The sequence below is a fragment of the Diabrotica virgifera genome, chromosome 7, assembly GCF_917563875.1.
Source record: "Diabrotica virgifera virgifera chromosome 7, PGI_DIABVI_V3a".
Lineage (NCBI taxonomy): Eukaryota > Metazoa > Arthropoda > Insecta > Coleoptera > Chrysomelidae > Diabrotica > Diabrotica virgifera.
In genome coordinates this window covers 102,359,471-102,385,875 of record NC_065449.1, presented here as the reverse complement: position 1 = coordinate 102,385,875, position 26,405 = coordinate 102,359,471, and the positions used below count along the sequence as shown (strand labels likewise).

The 26,405-nt window shown below is 32.8% G+C and overlaps 1 protein-coding gene and 1 long non-coding RNA gene across 2 annotated transcripts; one reads left to right on the top strand and one right to left on the bottom strand.

Moving 5' to 3' along the window:
- The first annotated feature begins 5,100 nt into the window (after positions 1–5,100).
- Positions 5,101–9,451, top strand: LOC126887898 (uncharacterized). Its single transcript, XR_007699277.1, has 2 exons — positions 5,101–5,577; positions 5,681–9,451. It is a non-coding gene; the product is annotated as an uncharacterized LOC126887898 (long non-coding RNA).
- A 13,842-nt stretch (positions 9,452–23,293) lies between these two features.
- On the bottom strand, positions 23,294–25,960 carry LOC126888565 (uncharacterized). Its single transcript, XM_050656914.1, has one exon. It carries the CDS (start codon positions 25,958–25,960, stop codon positions 23,294–23,296), a length of 2,667 nt encoding a protein of 888 aa, XP_050512871.1.
- Between the last annotated feature and the right edge of the window lie 445 nt (positions 25,961–26,405).

The following is a 26,405-nucleotide window of genomic DNA, read 5'->3' as shown; positions in this document are numbered from 1 at the left end:
GTGTTACCTTAAAAAAAGCAATTGTTACAGTTAAAGAAAACTTTAAATTTAAAGTCCACTTTAACTTTATTAATATAAAATCGAGCGTAAGAAATTTTATAAACTTTGGAAAATAGCATTTCAAAAAAAGTACTGTAAGTATGCTGTATTTTTAATTTTTTCTCAAAAAATAAAACAAAACTCATTTTAAAACATATATTAAATTATAAACACAACACTAAATAAATAATTTTTCTCAACGGTTAAAAACCACACTTAAAAGTTTTAGAAATTCACATCCCAGAATCAAGTTACTCAAATTTTCAAACACCTCACCTGACACAGTGTCTCAAGTATGATTGCACGAAGCTGTTGATGTTATATTTTTACTCACATTAACAAAGTATTCATTTAGATTTCCAGGGTCTGAAAGGAAAAATGTTTAAGCTGGGTGAATTTTATTTCGAAGATCGTTTATTATGGACTAAGTTTCTTTTGCAACACTTTTAGAGCTTCTCAGACAATTTTGATAGTACGATTTTTTAGCTGATTTTATAAGTTTTAAATAGGTTTTCCTATACTTGCTGATATATTCAGTGACAGAGCCATTGGAAAGTAAATTTCTTGATGTAGAGTAGTGAACGCATATTCATGGCTGATATGCGGATACCGGATACCTTTAGTAGTCCAGGGCCCAGAATTTGCGATGTTTTGGCTTAATTGTAATTAAAGGAAATGCTTTGTTGAACATAAGGACATGAAAGCATATTAAAAAAATCACTGAAAAGTGATAATTTTAAAATTACAGGAAAGTGCCACTCGGAGGTTAAGCAAAATTAAATTAAAACTTGTAGCTACTTTAGTTTTTTCAATTTATAAATCTAGTTTAAATTAAACTAAAAAGAAATATATCTTTTTTGTAAACAAACAAACAAACACATTTAACGGCTAAACAGCTGGCGCCGGTTGGATGATACTGCGCAGCAGGGTTGCCAGACCGATTTATACAATTCCCCCAACCTGAACTACAAATTCCCCCAAAAATGACATTTTTTTAAAAAAATCCCCCAAAATTCATCTGCCATTTCTTCTTCTTTTTTATGAGCTGTCATCTGTCATTTCTTCTTCTTTTTGGGCTGTCATCTGTCATTTATTCTTCTTTTTTGGCTGTCAAGTGTCATTGTACCAGTGTAAATTTTAGTAGATTTTATACAATATATTGTAAATCTGCCATTTACATATCACAAAATGATTTTGTGTCATCTTCTGATACAGGACCAATCCATCATACATAGAATAATTAATTATTAATGACCCACACCATTAAAATTCTATTAAACAGATTACCTTTCTTTAAGTTCCGCATCCGATTCCCAAGCAAGTCGGTATTTTCGGGTATACTCCTTTTCTTTAGGCATATTTTTAGATTAACACGTCTACAAACACTAATTTAAATTAATTATGCGTATTATTGAACACACCAGAAATATAACCTTCTTCAAAGTTAATTCTAGAATAGTAAATAAAGTTAAACTTGAAGATACAATTTTCTGTGTTTCACATAGGTACCATTATGAATATTTAAATGCACCATCAAGCGCCCAAAAACCAAATTTTGTTGTGTCGCTATTGAAGAAAACTGTAATGCTTTACAAAATAAGTTAAGTAGTTTGTACTAGATGGCAGAATCGACTGTAAATGAATTTATATTCAAAAATTTTTGTGAATCACAGTTTATAACTTGAAATTCAAAATCGGCCAAGCAATGGAATGTGTGCTTAAAATTATACCCCAAAAAACCCCAATGCGAAAAAATTTTCCTCCAAAAAATCCCCCATTCAGTGCATACCCCCAAAAAATCCCCCAAACAAGAAAAAATACCCCAAATTTGGGGGAAATTCCCCCAATCTGGCAACCCTGCTGCGCAGGACGAGTGTAATATCCACCACCGTCTCGGAGGTAGGTGTAGAAAAGTGTTACACTTTTTTTCCTACAGCATTTCAAAGAAACGAGTTGTACGCGTTCTACGACAGAAGTTGAGTGTATCGTGAAAAAAAGTGTAAACACTAGAAAAACAAAGAAACAAGAAAGTGTAACACTTTTACACTTTTCTTACACTTTTCAAGAACTAGTGTTACACTTAAAACAAAGGAACAGACCTTTAATCTCTCCCAGCGTACGTTGGACGGAGGTAGCGGAATTAAAATGAGCTCACTGTCAGGGCGAGTATGGCGACACAAGTCAAGTAGCGCCGAGAGTAGCGTAGAGTCAAAGTTGCGTAGAGTCGTCTAGCCCATAGAGAAATAAAAGATGTTTTTATTTCTCTGTGGTGTAGCCATAGATATAACAGAACTAGATCAGGCTAGTCATATGCCACTCAATGCATCGGGGTGTAACGCCGATATCAAGTACGGTGGTCTAGCTATCTTTGTCTGTCGTGCGAGTGTGAGCGTATCTACCAAGAGGTGGGAATAACGGAACGACAGTGACACACAGGCGGCGTCCATCATATGCTAGAGAGAGAAAGCTCAGCGCCGATAGAGAGAGATAGATAGACCACCGACCCGAACTGTTCCGCGTTACGCTATTTTTCGAACTGGCCTAATCTAGTCTGTTATATCTATGGGTGTAGCCTATGGAGACCAGGGGCCTGATTCTAATTCATTTCGACAGTCGCAATTTCATTTCGACACCGCCATGACAGCAACTGGGGATATTAACCTTATCATGTTGAGACTGCTCAGAATTTGGGTTGGCGCTTCGGTTTCTTGGATTTTGTTGATAGTCTGGGAAAATTATCGAAAAAATACCATTTTTGGGAAAAATTATTTACCAGCTATTTTATTGCTAAAATCGAATCTTAAGATTGCATATATTAGTAATATGGGGTATGACAAGTCCGCAGAAAGTGTGTTATTTTATTTATAAACAAATTAGCACTCCTAAATCTTCTTTTTTTTTCAATTAGTGGTCTGTAACTCCTATAATTTTTCCTTTGAGCCAAAAACACTCAAATAAAAATTCACCGTAATTTAGTTCTGCACAAAGTTATTTTTTTCCGATTTCCTTCAACAAAAATTTTACTCAGAAAATCCGAGTTTTCCCAAAAAATCTGCCATTTTCAATTAAAATTTTAGGGAAGTACCTAATTATTTATCAATAATTAAATAATTGAAGACATGAAAGATTTATTATAGTAGATTATACAGAGGGGCTAAATTATGGAATAAATTCATTTCTTTAAAACGGACGATTTTGGAGCAAAATCCCGAAAGAGGTCGATTTTTATTTTTAAATTACAATTTTTTGGCATATATTTCATACTAGTGACGTCATCCATCTGAGCGTGATGACGTAATCGATAATTTTGTTAATGGGAATAGGGGTCGTGTGGTAGGTCATTTGAAAGGGCGTTTAATTCTCTATTCAGTAATATAAACATTAATATCATTAGGTATTTATACAGGGTTGCCAAAAAAAATTTTGAATTAAATTAATTGGCGCAAAAAGAAGAATGTATGTAATTTATTTAACTCAAAATACATTGTACTGCTGTCAGAAAATAGAAAAAAAGGTTTATTTCACAAATAAACATTTCTTTTCGCTTAAATTAAATCACAAACAGCCTCCCTCCTACCTATTGGCAGTTTGAACTTATAATTTAAGCTAAAAGCAATGTTTATTTGCAAAATAAACATTTTTTTCTATTTTCTGACAGCAATAGAATGTATTTTGAGTTAAATAAATTACATGCATTCTTCTTCTTGCGTCAATTAATTTAATTCAAAATTTTTTTTGGCCTCCCTGTATAAATAATGATATTAATGTTTATAATACTGAATAGAGCATTGAACGCCTTTGTAAATGAGCTACAACACGAACCCATATTCCTATTTAAAAAAATAATTACGTCATCACGCTCGGATGGATGACGTCACTAGTGTGAAATATATGCCAAGAAATTTAATTTAAAAATAAAAATCGACCTGTTTCCGGATTTTTCTCTAAAATCGTCCATTTTAGAGAAAATGAATTTATTCCATAATTTAGCCCCTCTCTGTATATCAGGAGACCGGCGACAATCTAACCAATAGTTTAGCAATAATTAAAATGTTAATTAAAAAATTTCGGTCGAAATAATAACCAGAAAGATTATGATACACCAGAATAACTATGATTTTCATATAAAAAAGCACTATACCTATTCAACGTACCTTACAGGATTGAAATTGGACCATTTGAGCGGTCTCAGGAATGTTATAAAGAAACAATTTTTTGGCTTATAAACAAATAGAACCCCTCAGAAAATATTAGATTAAATTAAATTAAGTTAACGCTGTTGAAAAGAGCACGGCTTCTGTGTCCTTTTCGAAGAAAAACAAATTGAATTGCGAGGAGTGATTCCAGGTATAACCGGTCAAATTTGACCGGCATTTGCGACAGAGTTATAAACAACAGGATTTTAATCTTTGAACCATTAGATACCTTTTAATTCCGGTCCTCTTTGTACATACAAATTTTCATATCTTCAAGACACTCATAACAAAAAAGATTTATGTCACTGTCACCAAATTATTTAATTATTGATAAATAATTACTTCCCTCAAATTTTAGTTGAAAATTAAAGATTTTGTTTGGAAAACCCGAATTTTCCGAAGAAAATTTCCGTCGAAGGAAATTGGAATAAATTATCAATGTGCAGAATTAAATTACTGTCAATTTTTATGTGAGTGTTTTGGTTTAAAGTTAAAATTTTCGGAGTTATAGAGCAATAATAAAAAAAAAGATTTCGGAGTGCTAATTTGTTTATAAACAAAATAGCACACTTTCTGTGGACTTTGCACAGCTATATTACTAATATAGGAAATCTTAAGATTTGATTTCAGCATGTCCAGCAATAAAATAGCTGGTAATTAATTTTCCTTGTTTTTTACTAATTTTCCCAGATTATTACCTCACATCTTTCATTGAGTTGATGATTCATGTTGTGGACATTCTCAATTATTATATTTCTAATTTAATACTATTCTATCTAATTCCTCAAAACAAGCAAATTTCAATTAAACCCAGCTATATTATAATACCTTTTGATTTAGTTTTCCTTGCAAGAAATAAACAAAACACATCTAAACTAAACCTAACCTCGCTTTTGGCCATTCATTCATCTCCGTGTCAAATAATTTCGACAGTCGCCATATTGAAAGCGACTTGTTTTTGGTCGAAATTTGATTTAGAATCAGGGCCCAGTGTGCGTCTTGGAAGAGTGTTGCCATCGTATACGCTAAAAGCTGATTGGCTCCGCCATCTTTTGCTCAGATTTCCGGATTAATTTGGAAGGGGTAAACAGATGATCAGTTGTTTATTTTTCGTTTACTCTGGTTTAACCTCACTTAACTCGATAGATCGAGAAATATTAAATTACTATTACTATTATTCAGGTTGAAAAATGCCTTCCTCTGAGGTAAAAGGTTGCGAAGTCGATTGGGGAAAAATAATGTGAAAATGAATTCTTTCCCAAAAGAATCTGAACGTCGGAAAGTGTGGATTAAAAATATAGTGTTAAAACAAGATCCAAACAAATATGCTGTTGTTTGTGAAGTAAGTTCTTTAAGTAAAATTAATTGAGTATTTGCATTTGATGCATTCTCTTTATAATATTTATATCATTAAAAAATATTGTATTCGATTTTTTAATGTTTAGGAACACTACTTCTGACATGTGGAAAAAAGTTAGACAAGATGGCAGCAGAAAATTAAAATGCAATGCTGTACCAACAATATTTAGAGAAGAAAGCGAAAGTATTTAATTATTTATATTGGTTTTTTGTTTATTCACCAATTTAACACCTATAGATATTTGTATAACAAGAGAGCGAAGTGCACCTTTTCCTCCCAAGAATAAAGTTTACTACAGTAATCATTCAAGGGAGGAAAAGGCACTTCTCCCATGTTATACATTTTTCCACCTCCCTCAAATAAGTCATTTTTTCATTTTTAAAATATTTATATAACTGTTGATTGAATACATGAATCATAATTGAATACAAGAATTTGTGTATTCAATCAACAATAGAACTAACAAAATTTATTAGAGAACTAAAACTAACGAGTAGGTACAGTATAACTATCAAATTATTAATGAAAAATTTTTAAATCAAAATAACAATTTACTGTTTTTACCATTTTGCAACATCTATAAATAAAATTTAAAATGTATGGATACTTACCTAATAGAAAATAGAGTAATAGTATAGGGTGTCAATAAGTCATCTATGCTATGACATAGTATGACGTCAACATCACTTTTACTTTTACTCCCTAGGGATTAAAAGTACTTTGTTTCCCTAGGGAGAAAAAAATATGACTATGCTCCCTACAATGAGGCCAGGAAATGTATACTTTGGATATAGGTAGGTGGGAAAATCTGTTTTATTCAGTTATTGTGATTTGTTTCTTACAGACAATCGGTTTGTTCTAGCACGAGTTTCAAACGGTCTGAAACCATTAGCGAATAGTAGACCAGCGCGAGTAGAGGGGATAGCACTCGTAACTGTATTATGTTCTCTCACTGACCAACTGTTTGCTGACTAGTTCGACTGTTTGCTAGAACAAACCTATTATTCAAACAAAATGTCCTCTACGCCAGACTGATCAGAATTTTAAAAATGTGTCATATCAATCAAATCAAAAAATTTCAAAAATTGTTCCTGTAACCATTTTTAGTGGAAATAATAACAGTACTTATATTGGATCAGAGAGCCACCCAATTCATTGTTAAAGTATGATAAACTAAAAGTTAAACAATTAGGCATGCACTTCATTTATATTTAATGAAATATAACCCATTGGTACTCGTACAAACTTGACGGCAAGCAAATTCAACAAATTTTTCCTCATTTATTAGTTTTTCACTACCGTTAAGTTTGGAAACATGCGCCGTTGCCAAATAAAAACATATACAGTCAGAAAAATGAAAGAATACCCATGAACGATCACATCAATCACATATTTTGTATTTGCTGTTTTTTTTTTCATAAATAATAAATGAGAGAGATAGATTATATTAATAATCTGAATAATATGTGATTGATGTGATCGTTCATGGGTATTCTTTCATTTTTTTTGACGGTATGTATTTACCACAGCAACTACAGGTGACACTGTTTCTCTTTGTCTTTAAGAGTGTGAAACAAAGATAACTACAGTGGGAAAAATAAAGAATACCCATGAACGATCACATCGATCACTTATTTTGTGTTTCCTATCTTTTTCTATAACAAATGTTTATTATTTATAGAAAAAGACAACTAATATACGCTGAGCTCGTAGGTAGAGGAGATAATTAAAAAATCGCGAGAGCCAGTAGTGACAAGTCTGTAAACCTTTACTGGAAATTTGACATAAATGTCAAAGTGAATAATTTAAAATTGAAATTAAAAACATTAATTAGAAAAAATATTAGTTGGTCAAAGCTGTGGTATATATTTTTATCTTAAGTATACTTACGGTTTAAATACTGAATTAAGTTTTTTTAATATTTTGTAATATCTAATTATAATTAGATATAAATCATCTAAGCGCCATCTACACGATAATTGTGAATGTATCTGAAGTAAGAAATTAATATTTCATAAGAGAACGTTAAAACAGTTAGCAAAATTTTTAAAAAATCGATTACAATTTAATTACTTTTTTGCGTTGTAAATATTAAGCTATAAAATTAAATAATAAATTTAAAAATTACTGGTGAAAGTTGAATTAGTAATCCGCTAGGAGCGACACCAGCGAAGCTCAGAGCGTATAAGTGGGTGCGTTTGGACGACCATAGCGGCTGACTGTCAGCAGAAATCGGCTGAGTGGTTGTATCCAGCTGTGATAGGGAAAGCTTAGTAAATCTCTCAGCGGCTGACTTCCAGCGGTGACGTCTGACAGCTACTGCTGGCTCAGCTGTCCAGCCGCTGTGGTCATCCGAACGCACCCAGTGTCAGTCATGTTTTCCTATAGTATAGAAGGCTTAGATAGAAGGTTATGTAAGATTTTTGTTTGTTTATTTTTTTCTTCTTCTTTTGTGGCCTTTGGAAGCTGTGCCCATTTAGCCAGCAACATTTCTTAAAATTAATGCCTAACTAAACCTACCATACAAGAAAACCATTACGAACCTAAACGACCAATCAAGGATACGGAAGGGAAAGTAAAGTTATTTAAAAAATAAACTGTTGTTAAAATATAAACTAAATAAATAAAATATAAATTGAAAACAATAATTTGACATTATAAATGTAACCTCCAATATTATGACAGACGTCAGTTACCATGACATCATATATTATACTCGTCACTAATTCTAGCCAATGAAATGCTTGCTGTAATAGGAATGGCATATCAAAAAAATCTGACTATTCTCTATATATTTTTTCAAATTTAGAATATGGCAACAAGGGGAAAGTTATGTGCATTCCTCATTGTTTGACTTTTCCTATATCTTTAGTATCAGGTCATCGTACAATACAAATACTTCCTGCAATGATTGGAAGTAATGCAGAACAAGAATTGAATTTGGAATCGCTGAGAAAAAGGATTGGTGTACAAAATAAGAAAGTATATAAAGGACAACAAACATCTTCCATAAGCGATCAAAATTGTATAACTGAAATAGATTCTGCTCCACCTTTAGGTATAAAAAATATTTTGACATTTTTTTTTATTTAATACACAATTTAATTTACCATCTGATCATGAAGCTGTAAGTAAATGGTGTGAATGTTGAACACATGAGGGAGAAGCTGCCATGTGGCAACTCTCCTGTATAATATATTTTATATTAGTTCACATAAATAGTTAATTTATTAAGTCTGTTGGCCATGGTTTCTTCAGTCACCTTTCAAATCCAGGAGGGGTATTTAGCAGTCTTGATTCGTTACTTGGATGATCCGTTGTCCATCAAGGAAGTTTCTTGTGATTCTAATTTTTTTCTCTACCAAGGATGTGGCAGAGTCATCTTGTATAGGGTTTTGTTCAAGTGTAAACACTTTTTTGCGCCAGTCCAGAGCTGTCTGCCAGCGCTGTCTGAATAGAAAGGTGGTCTATTTTTCATGCCACTGGCATTCCAGTGAGACTGGCACCAGTTTCTGGATACATGTAAACGTTACTTTATTTTATGTAAATATTATTTTCATTCTAGAATCAAAGGGAGACTCTTTTAACAGGTAAATGACGATATCATTCTTTTTGTTCTAGAAAAACTGTAAATAGTATTTAAGGCAACGATTGTGAATGAGTGAGAAGTCTAATAAAACCACGACGAGATACTGTATTAGAGCGTACGATTTGGAGGTATTTTTGATTAGATAAATTTTGTAAAGTACAATATAAATTAGATTTGATAATGTGTAGTATTTCCTAATAAATTAAATACTATTAAGTGTTTATTGTTCTTGTAAGTTAGTGTGGTAAATAAATAATATGAAGTAAGTCTGTGTATTTAAATTAATATAAGTGTTCTTATTTAAAAATAAATAAAGTCAATTCAAAATAAATATTAATGCCTAAAAATCAAATTAGTAAAGTGGCTCACATGTCACTAGCAAAGAAACTTGTCAGCTTTTTGTTTCCGGTTGATTTGGACAGGTTAAGAATTTAAAGTGGTAACACTACATGTTAAATCAATCATTTTAAATTGATTACAGTTTTACTTACAGTAGGAGATGTAACATACTTTTGTTTACCAGTATGCAAAAATTAAAAAATCTTTCATAGATATTGATTCACCACTCAAGAACTAACAAATTGTGAAGAGCACAAATATGACTGTACTTCGTTATCTGTCCAGGGCCGATATCAATTGATTGTCACAATATTGTATAGGTATAGAATAATTCATTTTATTACAATTAACAGTTTTTAGGTTTCCATACTTCTAAAGGAAAAACGGACCCTTATAGGCTCGCTATATACTTATACTATGGCCAAAAAGCGGTAGTGAGAATAGAAGACATAACATCAGAAGAAATAGAAATGAAAAAAAAAAGGTGTTCGACAAGGGTGTATACTTTCACCAATATTATTTAATATATAGGTACTCGGAAGACATATTAAGTAAGACAATGGATGAAATAAACATAGGCATTAGAATTAATGGCATGATCATAAATAACCTGAGATACGCTGATGATACAGTTCTTTTAGCCGAATCACATGAAAACCTACAGATACTGCTTACTTAATAAAGTGACCGCAGTAAGTGGAGAATATGGACTATAGCTTAACATAAGCTTTATTCCAGCAATGTTCCATTAATTTTATATGTCTCTTCCACATTAACCAAGAAGAGGTGTTGAAATTTCTGATACATTTCCAGTGGATACATTACCAGCTATTCGTGATGAATAATGAGTAATACAGACTTAAAAATTCATACAGACCTAGCAGTCATTACTTAGCTTTTGATTAAAATTGACAAATCTAAATGCACAAGTGGTCTATTATTTTTCTGTCCAAAAAACGTTTATATGTTTTTTGTCATTTTGAATTAAACACCTATAAGTTCGTTTATGCTGTATGTTTCTAGCTTGATTCTATTTTTGAAGTTATTAGGTGCGATTGGGAAAAATGTAGTGAGTTTTTTATAAAACTAACAGTATGCACTATTGTGCACACAGACAATATAAAGTTAGTTGCTAAATCTTTCAAGTTACGTATCGGTGGAAATAAAGTGTGAACAAAATATATTGGTGTTTTTAGTAAATATATGTTTTATAATTTTTTAATTTGTGCTATTCTTTTAATGAAATTTTTTGGAAAGTAGTAAGTATTAAAATTTAATTTAATATTTAAATAAATTACAAATAAACTGTTTGTTTTGAATCTATTTATTTCCTTGAAATAGTTGAAATCATATATACAGTAGACGCTCTCTTAACCGACCATGACGGGAGCTGCCCATAGGTCGGATAATCAAAAAGTTGGTTAAACCGAAAATCTTTAAAAACACCCTTAGAAAGACATTACATATACTTTATCTAATTTACCAACCGTTGCACGTCATCTGCGTCATAGCCTGTGACGTCACATGATACCAACACGAAATATTTAGGCAGTAGGTGTGTTCTTTTTTAGAATCACGTTGCCGAATACACTGTAATTACAGCCACTAGACATATTTTATTATATACGCGTGGAAATAATATTTGAAGATTTCTATTAATGTTAACCTAAAGAAATACACAATAATATGTTTCATTTAATTTGTATAAATGGATTATAAAGCGTTTTTATGAAGCACATTTACTCGAATCACACTGTAACTGTAATCGAACGAAGGTGACATTTTAGAATAAATTGGTAACATTTATTTGACAGTTGCGGTGATGACACTTCATATTTGTTTATATTCTTTACTATAAGTATCTGTTTTATTATATTTACTGTTTTTATTATTTACTTTGCTATAAAAATATCCTTTACTATAAAAATATAAATTTCACCTAATTTTATCACGACTTGGAATAATCAAGGTATCTGACAACTTTTTTAGTTGTTATTGTAGAAATATACAAAGAAACCTACCGGCTTCATGCCGAGAGAGTTCGGAGCCGTTCTTTAATTATTAACAATGCAGTGAAAAAACGCTTGCACTGCAAATATTAAAAGATTATAACTTAATTCTTGTTCTCTACTTCTTAAGTTTTTACTTATTTACATTGAATATTAATTTGTTTTGTTGTATAATCCACGTTTACAATAATTATGTGATCTATTTGATTTAAAATGGATTCAGGATTTTTTTATACTTTGGCAACTATGTCAACTTAGATCTCTGGCGTAAATAATGACGTGCAACGGTAAGTAAATTAGATGAACTGTATGTAACTCTATTAAAAATATATATATTTTATGATCTATAAACAAAAAAGTAGTATGTACATATAGTCCGTCCGCTATAACTTTTCCCATGGGTCATGATTCATTTTCAAACAAATTAAGTCAAAATATAAAGTGAAACGAATGTCGATGTGTATATACATATGTAATTAACAATATCACTCACAAGACAAATTATGAAACTTGTATGACCTCTAATCTAAAAATAGTATCATCCAAAAAGGTGTAGGGTCGGTCGGTTAAGAGGGCGTCTACTGTAAGTATAACTTACATACATAAAAGTACACACATTATTTTTTAATCCATGTTTAAACACTGGTTATGTCACTAGTATTAAAAGAGGCACCTAAACACATTTTGCAAATTATCACAAAAACTAATCTTGTAAGTAACAGACCAGTTTAGCTCCAGCATCCTCATCTGATCTTCCCCTTTTCTAGCAACAGTTTATGCCTGGGAGAATCCACCTGCAGAATAACTGATAAATGCTTATACTTTTCATTAACAATAACCATACTAACTCCTTCCAGGCTATGTATTCTGCTTTACTATTTTGACCAGCTTTTATCTTATTCCCAGTATCTTCCACACATCCGAACCTAAATGAACCTTTTCTATAGAATTATCACAATACCGTTTTAGCTTTTTAAGAAGCAAATGATATTTTTACACAATCAGTGTGAAACCAATTATTGCAAGCTCCACTGCAGCCCATCCATAATGAGACCAGAATTTTGTTTACAATGATTTGGTTCAGATTCATTTAGTTTCTGTTATGAATTAACGTCTTTTTTCTCCGAATCCATATTGCACTATCTATAGGCACTTCAGACTTTCTCAAAACAAGCAGTTCTAATAAAAGAACATAACATTAATTTAATCAAAATATAATTTTGCATTTTTTGCAATGTTTCTATATAACCTCAATCTTCTTTTTACAACTGACAGTTATGTAAAATTTATATTTTTGTGTGCGACTAGGGCAACCAGTGATCACTGAGGGCGGCCATATTTTGCTCTGGTTTCCGGGCTTGTCTACACTCTCCCTGGACGCACTCTGATGGAGACCTGCCAGGTCTCCATAGTCTAGCCATATTTTTCTGTCACATGCGCGGGGCCGCTCGGTAAAAAAAGATATTCGCTCCGAGCGTTAACAAAGTGTCAAAGCAAAATCGACCGACCTGCTAATGGTGGCGGTTGCTTGAATCTTTGTAAGGACGCTTTATTGTATGTTTAAATGGGACATTTAAAAAAATACCTTATTTGTTATGATGTTTTCTTGTATCATTTCTAATATCGTTTCTGATATCGTTTCTTGTATCGAAAATTGTATGAAATTCGGCACGTGATTGGTCGATATTTTGTTTGTCACCCCGTGTCACGTTATGGTAGTACTGCATCTACATCTACAGCTGATTTTAAGGATTTTATAAAATTTATAAACTTTTAATTAACATTTTAATGTTAACCAGAATTTTACGTTGACTGTTTGAGGTTGATTATTTGTGTTTTTATTTTGTTTTGATATATTTGTGCTAAAATATTTGCATTAGAATTATAGTTCAAGTTTCAGTTTGATCCAAATTAGGAGCTATTGTATTTTGTAAAAAATTATGCACCATGAAACCCAAATTTATAGTTTGAACTTTACTAGGAGCTAAATATATGGTTATTGGTAGAACAGTAGTCCATACCAAACGGTATATTAAGTATCAATATAAGATTTATAAATAATACCTACAAAAACACAAATAAATTCATCAATACATGATCCCATTTTCATTTCAGCCGCCATTATGAGTAAGTAATTATGACATTTTAGATGTTTTACCAGCAGGTTTTACGTTTTTGCTCTTTGCGCAGAAATTGGCGCAGTTCTTGTACAAGAATCTGTGTCTGACTCAAATTCTTGTATCGTTTCTGATATCGTTTCTTGTATCTGTGTATGACACTATGCATTTTTTTGACATATCAGAAACGATATTAGAAATGATACAAGAAAATGTATAGTGTCATACAGCCTATAACGTAAATGTTAAACGTTGCACCATTTGTTTTCTATAAAACATTTTGATCTAGAACTTTCCAGAAAACTTCTTGTACTCATGTTTTATTTTTGAATTTGATTTAAAATCTATATTTCAAATTTTGTCAGTCAAATTTTACAATTAAACTTTGCAATTCACGAATCTGCACCTTGTACTTTAAAAGATTCATAACTTTTACTAGAATAAGACTAAAAGCTTAAAGCAGAAACTATTGTCTTTAAAACAGTGAGCGATATATAGTGTACAAACTTTGGAAAAAATATTAAAACGGACCAGAGTTGTAGCGAGCTAAACGCAAAAAACGTGATTTAATTTTTTTTTATTTTTAGGGTACAATTGCAATTTTTACAATATTCCCCCACCTAAAATTTAAAATAAATTTCATTTTCGTTTTCATCACGGTCAAAAACATAATCTAAGACAAAAATTAGCCATTCTCCTCCCATGGTCAGTATCTCGAAAAATAAGCGTTATATTGGGGATTTATAATCGCGATTATGCATCGCGAATGTCAGAATGTGGTTACAATTTATCTAATCGCGTTTTGTTTACACTTTAATATTAATTGGTAAAGAGCTTTCTTATTTTTTATTTGTTTAGTGTTTTTTTTTAATTAACTATGGAGTGTGGACAATTATTTATACTAAATTTACATTCAAGGTGCAGTAGAAATAAACAAACCAGGACCCGTTAAATGCTACTAGGAGCACTCTTGAATCAAAATTTACAATATATAAACTTTGGAAATAATTATTTGGGATTTACAATGTATATACATTGTAAATTACGATTCGAGAGTGCTCCTAGTAGCATTTAACGTGTCTTGGTTTGTTTATTTCTACTGCATGTTGATTGTAAATTTTGTATAGTTCTTTTTCTTCTTAACTTCCCCATCGCAAAAATATAAAGGTTTATTATGTTATACAGGGTATTTACAAAGTTATAACCAATTTTCTATGAAAATCGCAACAAGTTCAACTCACTACATAGTTGCGTACACGTTAGCGTGTACCTAGACACAGCGGATTTTTAGTTAAGTTAAAAACAGGTTTATTCATAATCTTCAAACCAGAAGAAATTAAATGTGTTAAGTTAAAGGTGAAAATTATTCTGGCCATGGTATATATATACGCTGTGAGCTCGTACGTAGAGGGGATATTTACAAATTCGCGAGCGCCAGTAGTGGCAAGTCTGTAAACGTTTACCGGAAATTTGATATAAATGTCAAAGTGATTAATTTAAAATTAAAATTAAAAACATTAATTATAAAAAATATTAGTTGGTCAAAGCTGTGGAATATATTTTTACCTTAAATATACTTACGTTTTAAATACTGAATTTAAGTTTTTTTAATGTTCCGTAATATGTAATTATAATTTAATCTAAAAATCTTAGCGCCATCTACACGATAATTGTGAAAGTATCCGAAGTAAGAAATTCATATTTTATCAATAGAACGTCAAACTGATTAGCAAAATCTTAAAAAAATCGATTACAATTTAATTACTTTTTTGCGTTGTAAATGTTAAGCGATAACAATTAAATAATAAATTTAAAAATTACCGGTGAAAGTTGAATTAGTAATCCGCTAGGTGCGCCACCAGCGAAGCTCAGAGCGTATAGTGATGTTGAAAAAGTAACTATTCGTTACAAAGTACTCCTTACTTACGAATACTGAAAGTAACGATTACTATACAGAGAGGCAAATCGTTACTTTGATTACTCTGATTACTTCGTTACTTTGTATCAGAGCGGGTAACGACTATTGTATCTACAACCAGTACACTTGATTACTTTCTGTAAAAAAATACCAATCGTATCCCAGCGAGTAACGGACGGGACCGGTATTTTACGAGTGTAATATCGTTATCTGTATGAAGCGTTTTAAGGGTGTGACAGAATCTATTCGCTCCGAGCGTTAACAAAGTGTCAAAGCAAAATCGACCGACCTGCTCATGGTGGCGGTTTTTTGAAATTTTATCAGGACGCTTTGTGTATGTTTACATGAGACATTTAAAAAAAATGCCGTGTCACGCTAGTGATATTATGTATTAATATAAACAGAAAATAAAAACGCACTTTAAATTCTTCACTTTCCAATATTGATTATCAGTTTGATTTTGTATACATAACCTCACTATCGCAGTTTATGTCAATAAATCTTTATTAACGAAAAAGAAAATATTTTTGTTGCACTATAAATTACCAGTATAAATTAATATTCTTGTTCTCATCATCATTTTTCAGTGCGTCACAGTTTTTCGATTTCTCTCTAATGCATTAAGTTAGATGAGACGGAAAAAGCGGTAGCTCCGTGATTAAACACAAAAATAATGCAGCATTACAATGGTTATATACATGAGATGTCTATTCCTAACCTACGTTTGATTCGTTGATATTTAGAATGCGCGTTTTTTCTAGCCAATCAAATACACGTATTACGAACATTTGACGAAAACTTCGTTCATTTTGGCCATTTTTTAGAAGTGTCATAGAGTCAAGTGACGGTTATTATTCAGGTCAGTATTTTGTGTGCCTGTCATTTTGAAATTTCGAATTCGACTTCCCTTGTGTTTCACAACGTCTTTGTGCATTTTTTTGTATTTTGGTTTAGAATTTAGTTCGTTAAAAGTTAGTCATTGGCGTGAGGAGACTAGAGACATTTGAGATGTACCGAAGAGTGCTAAATATCTCATGAGTAGATAGAATAGTCAACGTGGAGGTAATGATACTTACGCAAAAGGAACGAGAAGAACTAACAAATAAGAAGAAAACTGAGATATATGGGACATGTGATGAGAGATGTATATCTAATACTCCAGGTCATTATGCAAGAAAAAGATCTATAGTAAGGAGACGTAACTCATGGCTGAAGAACCTTAGGAACTGGTTTGGATGTAATAACAATGAATTATTTAGAGCCGCGGTTTCAGAAATAAAGATCGCTCTGATGACTGCCAACTTTTGAAGCGGAGACAGCACCTAGAGAAGGAGATAAAATCACAATTAATGGATAGTTTTGTGTCATTTTTTAATGTTTCCATATTTATAAATTTAATTAACAATATTGTTTACTTTTTAATTTTATTCCCCTTTATAAAAAATACCTACATGTTAACATATTGTGTAAAAATCAAATATACTAAATTACTAATTAGTTTAATTCCACCAGCTTTTCACTTATGGCTAAATACGATTCTAGCATCTGTCAGATTCGTCAATAATTACATGAAATAAGTCTCGACACACCCAATACAGTATATGACGTCATAATTAATGACGCACTGAAAAATGATCATGAGAACAAGAATAACTAAGGAATTCTAACAATTGTATTCGGTTATAATCACTTCAAAATAAAATATTCAAGTTTAACAAAATAATCCCATAAGACTCAATGTTAAAACGTCCTGACAAAATCTGACAGCGTGTCACGTGACTGTAAGTAGAGGGGAGACGCACGGAGCCTATACAAAGTACCTACTGAGAAATACAATTCTCAATATGATTATCGGTACCCGAATACAAAAGTAATCATAGTAATCAAAGTAACGAATACTGTAAATGATTACTTTATACAAAAGTAACGCTGTGTCTAGGTACACGCTAACGTGTACGCAAATAAAAAAGTTAGGTACACGCGAATTAAAATTCATCAAGCCAGTGACGTCATTATTTAGCGTGCCCAATGACTTTATATTTTGGTACACGCTATTTTGATATGTTTAGTGTTTGTTGTTTGTTTGATAGAAAATATTTTTATTAAGGCTATGGGTACATAATTCGCAAATATTTTACGTGTATCCCTACTTTTTCTGTCTTTACACGGCAAATTACGTGTAGTAAACTTCACACTGGTATGAATATGTAAACATTACTAGAATGTCATTCTACTTGAAAATGTCATCATTAATTTAAAGAGATGGCTTTTGAATGTTCTTGGATAACTGTTATTTTTATAATTGGAAATTATTAATTCAGTTAATAAATGTGATAATTTTTTCACTAACTATGTATTCAGTGAGTGTAATAATTTATTTGTACAACAAAGACTAATACTCAATCGAGAAAAGAGGAAAAGTGTTAAAGTGATTTTTTAATAATATATTGTTATGGAACGCTTACAATTTTGAACACCTTTAACAACAAAATACTTGAATCACAGAATATATTATCCTGATGTATTCTCTGCTTGGATCTTCCACAAATAATACACAATAAATAACTTTTTATTAAATTCACGTCTTAAATCAATTATTTATCAAATACACTATATTTCAATAATATTTAATCAATAACTCAACATATTCCCGATGCAATGTCAAATATTTAAAATTGTCACTGATGATTGTCAGTGTCTGACTGACAATATATTATGGTGACAATATTATATTCGGCCGAGTGCGTTGTAAGACAAAGATAGATTTGGAAAATATGACCACGGCATTGTGTTTATTTTTTTCGAATCCTGAAAAAACCAATAAATAATTTTGAAAAATTTAAACGCAGAATGAAAGACTAAATTATTACCGAGGGCCGAAAGTCCCTTAGAATAAATAAAAAGTTTATTTTGAATGATATATTTGAAATTAAAAATCACTAAATTTTCTCTTAGTTTTTCACCCCTGTAACTTATTAAAATAAACATTATAGAAGTTCTCAGGGACTTTCGGCCCTCGCTAATAACGTGATCTTTCATTCTGCGTTTAAATTTTTCAAAAATACTTATTAGTTTTCTCAGAATTCGAAAAAAATGAATCCCCATTTGAATAGCATTGCAGCCGAAAATACGTACCGATCCTCTTAAGGGAAGTGGAAGGGAAGCAAAACTATTCAGATGTTTTAAACTTAATTATAATAAAACAATATGTATATATGTATATAAAAGTATATATTCAGGTTAGCAAAATAAATATTAGTTAACATGATATATAAAAAATACTGCTAAAATAATTTTTATACGTAAGTTAATTATACCAGTTTATATTGGTGTTTATTTTTCCTGTGGTGTTTATTTTTATTTATACAGAGAGTTGAACTTGTTACGATTTTAATAGAAATTTGTTTATAACTTTGTAAATACCCTGTATAACATAATAAACTTTTATATTTTGGTGATATGGATATGAAAGTTAAGAAGATTTCGAACATAAAATAAAATATAGGGTGTTCCATTTAAAAAACATAAGTTTGGTCTGTCACTATATTATCGAACGCCCTGTAACATTCTAACTAATTTTAGTAATTTTGTAATATAAAGCTTAAAGTTTGCTAAAATTTTTGTTACTAACTTTTATTGCTATCTATTACTCTAGCGGATCTACTGAGTTTTATCACACTAATCAATCGCCCCGTATATTTTATCTTATTACTTCTGCTACCGTTAATCACGCATTTTTGTCTTTTATCTTTTTCATACTGTTTTAGAATGTTGTTAAACTCATTAAAAGAACTAAATAATTGTCCACACTCCATAGTTAATTAAAAAACACTAAACAAGTAAAAAATAAGGAAACTCTTTATAAATCCATATTAAAGTGTAAACATAAACGCGATTAGACAAATTCTAACCACACTCTGAGACTCGCGATATTTACTTACAGATACTTAATACCACAGCATACACGCGGCTCAAATTAGCGTGTACCAAAAAGCCCAGTCATAGTACACGCTAAATAATGACGTCACTGACTTAATGACGTTTAAGCGTGTACCTAACTTTTTTATTTGCGTACACGTTAGCGTGTACCTAGACACAGCGCAAAAGTAACGATTTATCCCTTAAGGGCCAATTTCTCATATCGAGTTCAACTCCAGTTTAACCTGAACTTCTAGTAAACGTCAGTTTAAAGTCAAAATTGTCTTTCTCAATTCACGTTCAACCGATGGCAGTTTAAACTTGAACGATGCTTGAACGGTGGAATTCGGCCGTTCAAAGATTTCAGAACTCAGTTCAGATGATTCCATGGACTACGCATGCGTTGTATTAACACGAAACGCTGTCATAATATAAATATATCCTATTTTATTACATTAAGCCTAAAGTTGGATTTATAGTTTGACGTAGCGTAGACGTAGACGCAACGGAGACGCACTGGAAAAGATCCACACCGAATTTTGTGTACTCGTGTTTATAAATGAACGCAAGCACCTGACGGAACGTAAGAGAAACGTAACGTAACGGAAAGATGACCAACTTTCATCTTTTACAGTGCGTTTCTTCCGTCTGGCCAATCATAAGGCAGAATTTTGTCCTGTCACTCAAAGTGGACCCGCCCCCTCATGCCTTGCGTTGTGTAAAAAGTTGTTTGTCAACATATTCAGTAATGGTACTGCAACAGTTCGGCGTATTTTCCCGTGTTAAATCCCATAAGAAATCGCTAAGGTCCATTCTGGTCATTTTTGTCTCGTTTTACGGTAGAGGCGCCAAGACTCGTCTGATCGTGACGTGTGAGGTATCGTAGGAAGGGGAGGGGGTAAGGAATAAGTTAACACAAAAAAGAGGACGGCAGAACGGCACTACAGCATATCTCCGTTATTGATCGTAACGTGTGAGGTATCGTAGGAAAGGAGAGGGGGTAAGGAATAAGTTACATAAAAAAAGATGACGGCCAAAACGGTATTACAGCATATCACCGTTATTGATCGTGACGTGTGAGGTATCATAGGAAAGTGGAGGGGTAAGGAATAAGCTAACACAAAAAGAGGACGGCCATAACGGCACTACAGCAAATCTCCGTTATTGATCAGATCGTGATGTGCATCGAGGGATAGCGAATATGGTGAGAAAACAATCATCGGGACATTACCAAAAGGAGTATTGTATCATGGAATTACAATAGCTGCATTGTCAGAGGAACATTGGGAATGTAGACTTATCATATAAGACAAAATAGAATCATTAGGACATTATATCCAAACCACCGAACATACATGGCATGCTCTCACTCTCATCTTCCGTTCTTTGTCCAATCCATCTAGCATCTATAAGACATCATAAAAAGACTCTCTCTCTCTCTCTCTCTCTCTCTCTCTCTCTCTCTCTCTCTCTCTCTCTCTCTCTCTCTCTCTCTCTCTCTCTCTCTCTCTCTCTCTCTCTCTCTCTCTCTCTCTCTCTCTCTCTCTCTCTCGAAACAATTCATAAAAGATACAGGTGTTTATGAAATCAAAATAGCAGCGTGTGAGGTAATACTAGAAATAGAATACGACGAACGTACTATAATCTTCTATACATGAATCTCCCTCCATTCATACACCAGGTCATTACAAGGAACATTCTTAAGACCAAACCAACAAACATACACCGTCTTCTATTATTGAATACTACTATACATGAATCTCCCTCCAATCATACACCTGGTCATTACAAAGAACATTCTTGCGGCCAAATCACCAAAACACCCACCGTCTTCTCTGATTCCCTAGATCTCCTTCCAATCATACACCTGTTTCTTACAAGGAACATTCTTAAGACCAAACCAACAAACATCCACCGTCTTCTCTGATTCCCTAGATCTCCTTCCAATCATACATCTGTTCCTAGAGACATGTCATATAACATTCTTAAGATCAAACCAACAAACATATAAAATATAATATTCTCTGATTTCCTGGATCTCCCTCCATTCATACACTTGCTATTTACAAAGATTGTAAGTTGCATACTTTATTTTATCTACGACAAGTCGGGTAATATTATGTAGGTAGGTATCTCAGGTAAAAAAATGGGATTATATGTTTATTAGAAAAACCGTTCAACAATATAACATAGCACAAACAATTGTTTATAGATATGATACATATGTTGACATAGAAAAAGTATTTAATATAGTGAAAATAAGTTGTATTATTGAAATAGAAAAATACATGTACTGTATTTTACCTATAACCATAAACAAATTTAGACTACATAGACTGAAAAAAGGTTAGCAAGGACAGTCAAGCAGTAAGTAATGGTTGATATGTAAACGTTAATAAAATAATGTTAGTATATAAGCTATGGAATGTGTGTAAAGCGATGAAGAAAAATAATGTAAGCATGAAATAAATGAAAGGTAGTCATTTCGGGCGAACATAAATTTGTTGAAAAACAAAAATATGTTCTTAACAGCAGCCACCAACGGGAAGGTACGACTACATAGACCGCCAGGTTAGTAGGGATGATGGTTAGTAGGAATGATTTTTTATATTATATGATAATATATTTAATAATAGCAATATACTTAATTTACTACGATCAACTCTTTACTTGGTTTAGTAGACATCTTTTTATTGATCTGTTGGACATCTTTTATGTATTAATGTTAAAACACCGATACTTTGGTATTAATTCATTCGTTACTATGTTCTATAGTATTCAAAATTAATCATTGGGGGAAAATAACTCTAGGTTATCTAATCTTAAAACTAGGGATTTTTCCGACTCCTGTATTATGATAGGATATCGAAGACTTAAAACTAAATCGGGGAAAGGAGACCATTAAGTTATCGATTGTTTTAACTTGGAGGCTACACGAGCAACGGCTCTGGAGTTAACCAGAACGGCTCATTAATTTGCCAGTGGTCCATAACAGATATCTTTTTGGTGGTCATAACTAAACATCTTTTTTAGGGACATACTTAATAATTATACTAAATTTAGAGATAATATATACAAAAGTATGAGTTACTAGAATCATCATATGATATAAAATCGAGGAGTGCGGGAAAGGTTGAGGAATGTAGTAAAAAGGGTCTGTTGCAGATATCATCATGTTAGTTGTAATAAATAAAGTTATAAAAAATTACAATATTCAATCATCTAAATAATCTTAGTCACGTAAAAACGATTAGTGATAGGGTGATAAGAGGAATATAATAAAAAAATTGTACATTTGTAATAAATAAAGTTTTAAGACCAACTTCAATCAGCATCCATCTTAAAGTCAATAAAATCATCAATGATAAATGATGAAATAAGTTTATTCAAATCTTTGTGTTAAATCTAATCAACATCCATCTCAAGAGTATCAATTAAATAGTGCCCAAAGGGAAGCGTATCATAAGAACCCCGAATGTGATGTCTTTTATCATCATTGGGGCTTAGCGCAATCTTGCTTTGAGTTATAGAATAAACTTGATGTTTATCAGAGCGTATAAGATTTTGTGAGGTGACCTTTGCTGTAAAGGTATCTAAACACTCGACGTAGTCCTCAAAAGTAATTTTAGTATTTACTACAGATTTCTTTACCCCCTTTGCCTTCTTTGTCACACCACAATTTCGTATAATATTATCAACTTCATCATACTCATACTCTTGTTCTTTCAACTTCCCCCTCAGCTTTTTAATGTCAGCATCTGTGGTAGCTGCTTTTGTCGTGTATAATTTCGATCGGAGTCCTATGTACCTAGTCGGTCATAATGCAGCCATTATTCTCATCTTTCATTATGCCCAATACCTTCTTATTAACCAGAGGGATGCCGTAAATGTTATCTTTAGGATAGTCTGAGGTATCAAAATATTTATAACAATCATGTATCATTGCTTCATACGGGTCTTTTTCCCGTATCTCCACGATCACACTATCAGTATCGGTATAGCAGGTCGAAAAGTTTTCTCCGAACCTGCTAGCTAAGTAGCCATATTGGAAATCATATATAGTCGTTTTCGCCAAGTCTAAAATACTCATTCCAACATAAATCGGTTTAACTAACCATATTTCCGCTCTATGCATCTCAACAGCAATCAAATTTTCATTAAAGATAGTAGCGTTTTTAAACAGGGGGCTACTTATTCTAGCTTCAGCTCCATAACGACCCTCCCACTCTGTCAACAATTTAATATCAACGCGCCTGCGCACACCCTCTAAAGTCTTACCAAACACTGCATTGTTCATAAGCTTAAACAGATTCTTTTCAAACTCATTTTTTGCTGCCTTCCGGAGATTTGTATTCAAGTCGATGTATGACTTTAACCAAGGAGACTGCTTAAATTTCAAGACTCGATGAATCTTTTTTAGTATTAATCCATGAGCTAGCGCTTGCTTCAAGGCTCTGTAATGAATTACATATCTTTCATTATCATGAAGGGTAGCCATTAATTTGGTCAGCTCTCGCGGACGTTTAGGAGGTTTCATAGTTTTCGGGTTCAAGGATTGGGGACAGAATGGGATGTCTTTATGATGATCATGGAGATGTTGAGGGTACTCCAGATCGACCTCGAGAATGCACCCTTCAGAAGAATCGTCCGGAATACTAAGAACGTCGATGTTAGTATCAGACCACTCGAAACCTCCATATGGAAGATATTGGGACATTGCCCACCCATATTGATTATTGACATCGAAATACATTAGATAGGAGTCGGGCTTCGAAGGGTCGTAAGATGCCATGTACTTGTTATTAGCATGAACACGACGTTTCGAGCAAACTTGACTCAAACCACCACGAATGCCTCGCTCCACAAACAAATGCATATCTGGATCAGTTAAAAGTTCAAGTTCCTGTTTTGTATACTTAAGCATCGCATCCCACGTGAATCCAGGCAGAGTAAAGTAATGAGCGGGATCAAGATTATATGTTTCGAGACAACTGGAGCGGAACCGTTCGAAAACGTCGGTAAGAAGAAGAATATCGGTTTTCATGTAGAGATCGACGTAATCTCCGAGAGAAGAACAAGAGAATGAGGACCAGACTTGGAGGGCGCGATGATAATGGCGGCGAGGACAAGGTTTATCCTCAAGTTTATTATAAAAAAACTCGATAGGCGGCAGACATGTTTCAATAAAACGATCGAAAGAATCAATATAATCATAAGGCATGATACCTTTCACAGTAAGAAGATTGAACTGCTCCTCGGGAAGGAAAACATATTGAGAGCGGAGATTAGGATATTCGGTTAAATAAGAAGAGAGCTTATCGAGAGAAGACGCCATAAATCGAAAACTATCTATGAAACGAAATTTAATTCGAGCATCATTAATGTGTTTAGTGAAAGAAATATATTTTTCCTTAGTAATAGGAAGAAGATCTACAGGACCTTTGATGTGAGTAGCAATATCATTAATAATGAAATGCGCGTCATATCCACTGAGGTTATGAAATATCACAGGGATAGTGTGAGCATCTTTGTAATTAATATTACAGCCTTCATGAGCTGCAAATCGATAATTATTTTCAGGGATCAGGTGATTATGGTCTCGCATTTTCTTATCACTGGGGGAGAAGCGCTGCTCGCAAATATGACAATGAGTGGCTGCTTGAAAATCACTCTCTTGCTGAAATGTCATATTAATATCAAACGGACACATAAACACCGTAGAAACATCCTCAGCAAGCTGATTTAGTTCATCTGCGAACCATTTCATGCAATCTTTTCCACGATATGATTTGTAAAATGACAGAGAATCATCATAGGAACATTTAAAGTAATACCCAACGGCAGCAGGTATATGTTTTTGATAGGTAGTCTTTTCAGCACTATGTTCCAGAACGCTTTCAAGATCTGCGTATACCGCGAAGGGGGCTTTTAGTTTATTCCTGAAATTCTTAAATTTTAACATTTTTTGGCTTTCTTCAGGCATTTTAATGGCTGTTTCATTTATTCTTTCACAATCGTTGATGTGAGCTTCTAGCTGTGTAGACGATAAAAATGGTTGTAAACACCTATCACAGAGAACATCTGATCGCCCTTTGCAGCATGTCTTATGAACATTCAACTTTTCTTGCGATCGAAAGTAATGGAGGCAGCCATCACAGAAATATTTTGTTCCATCTTCATTGCTAAGCTGCTTGGAAAGGAGGCGAGATAGATTTTTTATCCAAACGTAATGATATTTAAGGGGACCTTGCTCGTCATATTTATTTTGTATCAAAAGCAGATTCACATGTTTATCCTTCTTGTTTTTTGTTAGGAAGGTCGGGAGAGTCGTATAGTTCTTCTTCTCCTTTTTCAAAATGTATACATTGATCGATATATTATTCTGCTTTTCAAAATTAGGAATCTGTTTGGCGGTCATTGGCCACTGAATACCTTTAAGTTTCAGCAATTGGGAGTAGTGTGGGTAAGATGACATTAAAGCGGAGTTATTCCGACAAGGGTATAATGCCGATATGACAGCCCATGCAAAGCATGCCTCATCATCATTCTTAACATTAATGCATGCCTGTTGTCTTTTTATCTGAGCGGGAAGATCAATGTATGAGGAACCAAGCTGTGGTGTAAATTTGTTTATATTAACCCCCAGGTTAACAACCGCTTTTGAATCGGAATTCTTCCAAGTCTCTGTTGATGGGTTCCACTACTTTTTTCTCGAACCATTCATCAAGATTGGTGTCTCTATAAATGGCTGAGTTTGAAGTAGTGAAGTACTTTGTTTCATTTATCATCTTTTCACCTTGAGCAATCTCGAACTCTCCTCCAAATGCTATGTTAACTTTCACTGCAGCGTTATTTTTTAAGACATTCTGGATTCGTCGCTTGAACAGAGCTTTGCAATCAACCAGGAAACTACCTGGGTC

Coding starts and splice junctions, on each gene's coding strand:
- LOC126888565 (XM_050656914.1), bottom strand. CDS start 25,960: ATGTCATCTTACCCACACTACTCCCAATTGCTGAAACTTAAAGGTATT.